General features: G+C 40.0%; 1 protein-coding gene across 1 annotated transcript; it reads left to right on the top strand.

Moving 5' to 3' along the window:
* Positions 1-3,283: 3,283 nt before the first annotated feature.
* LOC113158106 (heme-binding protein 2-like) lies at positions 3,284-5,639 on the top strand. The gene is made up of 4 exons (XM_026353802.1): positions 3,284-3,441; positions 3,518-3,644; positions 4,447-4,603; positions 4,952-5,639. Exons 1-4 carry the CDS (start codon positions 3,286-3,288, stop codon positions 5,121-5,123), a joined length of 612 nt encoding a protein of 203 aa, XP_026209587.1. The 5' UTR covers positions 3,284-3,285; the 3' UTR covers positions 5,124-5,639.
* The last annotated feature ends 208 nt before the right edge of the window (positions 5,640-5,847 follow it).

Below are 5,847 nucleotides of genomic sequence, written 5' to 3'. Positions count from 1 at the left end.
TCTGGTTAGTAGGTGCCAGAGAATTTGAGGGTGGGGGTCGGGGGTTTAGGAAGAAAATAGGTAAATACATAAATATAATAAAACAAAATAAATGTATGTGGTTTAATGTTTATTAGGGTGAGAGGTATAGTGGTCTTAGGTCTTTGGTCACCCGCCCTGAAACCACTTCTGCTGATAACTTGTGGTCCCTCAGATTAGTACTCATCAGGACAACAATGCCAGCTCCCTTGTAATTAAAATTAAAGGAGAAGTGAGGCGTAATTGTAGTACTATTATACTATAATTAATAACTGTTCAATACTAGTAATATTAATGAATGTGTATGAATGTGTTAATAAGTAGTAGAAGAAGACAAAGAAAGAAAATATACATACAGATAGAGGCTATAAATAAGTTATGTAAATCTACATATTGATAGTATAATATTTGTATTATCATAGCAAGACAATTCAATTAAACAATATTATTGTTATAGCTACCAATATAAAGTCCATGATGCTGATGCAAGTGAAGGAGGCCATGAGTAGACTGAAAAAACAACAGCATTAATATACAAAAGAGCAAAAACCTACAAGTAGGTAGGGTAGCTGTGACCAAATCAACAGTTGGGTAGAATCTTAAAAAGAAAGAAAGCACTTCTGAGCTCAACAAGCTTAAAAGTCCTGGAAGACCACGGAAGACAAAGTGGATGATGGCAGAATCCTTTCCTTGGTGAAGAAAAACCCCTTTAGAACATCAAGAGAAGTCAAGAATACTCTGGAAAAGGTAGGTGGATCCCTGTCACAATCTAACCCCAACAGATAAATATAAATTCAAAGGTGCAAAACACTGGTAACATTCAAGAAGATGAAGGCCAGTTTAGATTAATAAAATGCCTAAAATATATTCAGGATTCAGACTCTTTGGACTGATGAAACCTATACCAGAATGATGGGAAGAGAAAAGTATGGTGAAGGAAAGAAACCACTCATGATTCAAAGCCACCACATCCGGTATCATGGTGGAGGCAGTACTATGGTATGGGCACTTATGGTTGCCAATGCAATGGCACTCAATTGGCTCACTGACATTTATTATTGATTTACTGCTGACAGAATTAACAAAATGATTTCTGAGGTGTACAGAGCTACACTGTCTGCTCACATTCACCCACTTGTAACAAATGTGGACACAACTTCACAGTGCAGACAGATAATGACCCTAAACAAAGCAGCTCAAGACTTTTTGGAGACAAACAAATTCACTATTCTTCACAGGCTAAGTCAATCACTTGATCTCAACCCAACAGAACATTTTTTAAGTTACTGATGACAAAAACTAACAGCAGAAAGACTGTTAAAAAATGTGTACAAAGAGTTACCCTTTTACATTTGATTCCCTCATGAAATGCCATTTACTATAACTTATGCACTTAATAATCAAACTCCATCTTATCTTAAAGACCTCATATCTTCCAAGCAGAACTCTCCGTTCTCAGACTGCAGGTTTACTTGTGGTTCCTAGAGTTTCTAAATGTAGAATGGGAGCCAGAGCCTTTAGCTACCAAGCCCCTCTCCTGTGGAACCAGCTCCCAGTTCAGGTTCGGGAGGCAGACACCCTCTCCACATTTAAGACTAGACTTAAAACTTTCCTTTTTTATAAAGCTTATATTTAGATATAAGATTATATTGGAGGTTTCTTCCTCTAAAGGGAGTTTTTCCTCTTCACTGTTGCCTAAAGCTTGCTCAAATTGGATTGTTGGTTGGTTGATTAAAGTGACTCTTGCCTTTGCCCTAGTGAGTTAGTTAGTCCTTTTATCTTAGGGAGGTGGATAGGATGCTCCGGCATCGAATTCACTTCGAGATGAGAATCAACTGCAGTGTCACAACTTCCATTATGTCTATACTAAAAAACAGAAAAACATCTCCCTCCCATCTGCATCTATAAAAAGAGTTTGTGTTTGAGTTTTGCCTCTGTCAGCTGCTGTGCTGAGGATTGCATGTTCCCTTGCGCAAGTGAAAATAAACTACTGCCTTATTAATCTAATCAGTGGTCCTAAGAAGTTTGTTACAGAAATGTTCCTATCAAAGACCCACAAACAAGCAAAAATGGAGACAACAGTGAAGGTCTCACAAAGCATCTCTCTGAAAGTCTACACTTTAATCACATCTTGATGGTTTTATGTCAGATTCACCGTGGTAGTGCATAAAGGCAAAAATCATAAAACTCTGCTGTTGCCCAGAGGTAGGCAGCTGCTGGGATTCAAACCCTTCTCTGATCTTACCACTAAACTATCCAGCCACATTTAATCCAGTTGTTTTTTCTTTACATTTTCTCCTTTGTCTGTCCAGAAGTTGAAGTTCAGAAGAAGCTAAGTGATGCAGCATAAACATCAAAGTAAATCTACTACAGAATGACTTCAGAGACATGGTATCCACCTTTTAGAGTAACCCAGTCAGAGCTCACCTCGACCCAATAGAGAAGCTGTGCAATGACATGAAGAGAGCCGTTCACACCAGATGTCCTAAGAATATGTCTGAGCTGAAGCAGATCTGTGAGAGCTGTATGTTTTTGGTAATGTTTCAAAAATACCATTTAAATGTTGTGAACCAAATAAATGAGTTCAACTTTACTTTTTGTTACATCTCAAACTTTTTTAAAGACCAGACCATATATTTTAGTCCTTTTCTGGCAGAACTTCACCATGGAAGAAACCCAGCATGTGGTTGCTTACACTGACATCAGGAGACAAGCAGTTGGTGGAACAAGGGATTCATCGGTTCTAGGACTTGCAGTTTATGGCCTGACTCCTCCTGGCCATATGTCGAAGTGTCCCTGACAACTGCCTGCTGTCCAAGGTTGAGTCAGGAATGGCCTCCAGCGTGAAAACATCTGCCAAATATGTGTGGGTCATGATCTACTGAGGTGAACAGGATTGACCGAAATTGTGACATTTTTACTGTTTTTCATTTGCTTCTCAAATCGGGGGCTATGAGTTCATAATGTTCAAAAACAGAATGTAAATGTAAGTTTGATTAACCACGTTTTAGAATGAATATTCATGTTTTAATGCAGCCATCATTTACGGTAAACTGTGAGAGCAACACAGACAACTGCTAATCTGACATTCCCTCTTTATACCAGCGTTTTCCTTCTACCATAAATGTTTTGCACTAATTTATTACTGACTCGGTCTGCTGTCAGGGAGAAGAATAATGTGGCAGTGCCTGTGTGACCTGATCAACTGGTATCTCGAGATATGACGTTATTGTTCAGGTTAAAGCAGCAGAACTGAGGCTGTATCTGATGAGTTGCTTTGCAGAGTCTGTAAAGATGAAGCAGCTGCTGTCTGTGCTTGTAGCTCTCGTCCTGGTGTTGTTGTGTAAAGGTCAAGACTGGACACCTCCGAGCTTTTGCAACGGTCAAATATGCCCTCAGTTCAAAGTGGTTGAACAAAACCAGGTAGGTGTCGGAGAAATTCACACACTCGCACAATCACTGGTCGGCACTTTTAGGAAATCAGTTGTGTTGTGTACAGGATTTTGAGGTGCGTTCGTATGTTGCCACTGAGTGGATCACCACCAAGATCCAGAGCTCTGCGAACAATGATCTTATGGCTGCACACAAAAAGCTGAAGGAATACTGCCAGACACAGAAAGACGCAGGTATGTCGGCATCTGAGACACTCAGAAATGACCAATGTACTTATAACTGAAGCGTGTAACTCATTTTTGTGGAGGCTCTGCTGTAAAGTCAGACTCACTGAACAGATGTGGCAGCAGTGCTGAGATATTCACTTCTTAAAGACTTAGTGAACCTCTTACTAAGTTTAGTAACATTTGTATTTCCTGACATTTGAAGTCTGGCCACAGCAGTCAGCTGCTCACATGTATCAAAACAGCAGGAAAATGTAATAATAAAGATGTTCTGGTAAAGAAAGTTCTTTTTGCCTTTAATATGACACTGTTGTGGTTTCTGTTGTGGTTTCTCATGACCGTACCTGCCTTTCCGCAGTGCTGCCAGTTTTATCCAGCTTCCAGAGGCAGTTCTAGAAATTGAATTGAAAGCCCCAGTATGTAATGTTTTTACATTAAAATGACCCGAATCATGAATGAAAAGCTCAGCTCATCTGTTACATTGCTATGTAACTTTGTCTAGTTCTCTCATCATGGCAGAGGAAGGAGATCTGAACAAAGCACCAGTAAAGAAAGTGTGAGTTCTGTCTGAGGCTATACGCCATTAACCACAAACAGAACGTGGCAGCATTATGACAGTGTTTTATCTTAGGTTATGCAAACTTTGACTGACACGCAGGAAGAAAACTGAGCAGTGTATTTACTGCTGCTCACACTCTCCTTCAATCAGCCTCTACCTTAAACCTTCTCACTCCGGTGGGAGTCTGCGCCACTCCTCTGTCTCTACCCCTGCCAGCTTCTCATCGTTTTGGTTCTTGTTTGCCTCTTTCAGGTTATGAGATAAATGTTAACACTTGGCCTGCACTGATCACCAAAAAAGAAGGTTCTGGTTTGTCCATGTCCTGGTTCCTTTCTCCTGGCACAAAAAAGCCTGCAGACTCTGATTCAGTGAGAGTACAAAGCATACCTGAAATCACTTACTATGTCAGGTGAGCAGTGGCTTCACTCGTCTTCCTTTAAGTCCCTCTGATGTATTTCTGCTCATTCTTGTACATTTTTACAGTGCATAACTGACCACACAGTGATAAATGAAAAATGCTTCTTGCTATATCCATAACCAGATGTGACCACACTAACTGAATCAGAAAGTCCTGTTACAACTCCCACTCTTCACATTGCTATTGGAGCCAGTTACAACCCATAGCTCTTTTTTACTGTTAGGTGGCCTCTAGCAACTGTAGTAAGTAAGAGGCCAACAGAGCCACAGACACAGAAAACAGAGCGAAATCTGAAAATGTGATTCTAACTTTCTTCTGTTGTTTTTTCTCATATAAAAGGGTCTTCAATGGTCTTCCTTCCATGAAAAGTGCTGAGGAGAACGCAGCTGCCCTTCGTAAGGCCTTGGTTGACGCTGGGAAAACCTTTGATCCTCAGAATTATACCGGAGCTGCCTATGACTCCATTATGTCTGTAACTCATCACAATGAGATCTGGATTGTTCCTGCTTGATGTTAGCACACATTACCAATAAACTCCATCATATATTGCCAGTGCTTTCCACTCAGCCTTAGCCTTGTGGTATATACCAGCAGGCCCTTCTCATGTACTACTGATGTTTTTTGTTGTTGTCTGATCTTATATTCGTTGTCAATTCTTTACTCCCTCCTCTTTGTACTCACCCCAACTGGTCAAGGCAGATGGCCTCCCACTCGTTAAAGGGAGTTTTTCCACTACTGTCACCAAGTGCTCAAGTAGGATTGTTGGCTTTTCTATCAAATTTCTTGTGATTTGGTGCAGTATTTATAATCTGGACCGGAGTGAATTGAATAATCTGTGCTCTACATGTACGTGCTAACATGCCACACACATCTGAGCTCAAACATCAAACTGCTGGCATTTTTATGGAATCCTTTGTGTACAAATACATTATGCTGTGTTCTAGTTTTTGTTGTATAGCCTGTTCACCAGTTTAACTCTGTGCCAAAGGTACAGCTGAATAAAGGCACATCTGTCATTACAAAACTATGCTGTGATCTACCTCCACCTCCTCGTTCAGCTTGTTTCAGCAAAGCATGAATCATAGATTCACTGATTGATATGAAGTCAGATCTTCACTGCAAGAAGGAGGTTATTATGATCTGAAATAGTTTTTTTATGAATTGAAGTATTTTTCAGATCCTCTTACACTGAGTGGATCTTAAACAGTACATTTAAAGCTACATTTTTGTGTTGA

This window comes from Anabas testudineus, chromosome 15 (genome assembly GCF_900324465.2).
Source record: "Anabas testudineus chromosome 15, fAnaTes1.2, whole genome shotgun sequence".
Lineage (NCBI taxonomy): Eukaryota > Metazoa > Chordata > Actinopteri > Anabantiformes > Anabantidae > Anabas > Anabas testudineus.
Note: the sequence above shows the minus strand (reverse complement) of the source record. Positions and strands in the feature narration are given on the sequence as shown.

Excerpts from the sequence above, each read along its gene's own strand:
- LOC113158106 (XM_026353802.1), top strand. The coding sequence starts at position 3,286 with ATGAGTTGCTTTGCAGAGTCTGTAAAGATGAAGCAGCTGCTGTCTGTG. Across the intron at positions 3,442-3,517 it reads AAGTGGTTGAACAAAACCAG|GATTTTGAGGTGCGTTCGTA; the intron begins GTAGGTGTCGGA and ends TGTTGTGTACAG. Across the intron at positions 3,645-4,446 it reads CCAGACACAGAAAGACGCAG|GTTATGAGATAAATGTTAAC; the intron begins GTATGTCGGCAT and ends TGCCTCTTTCAG.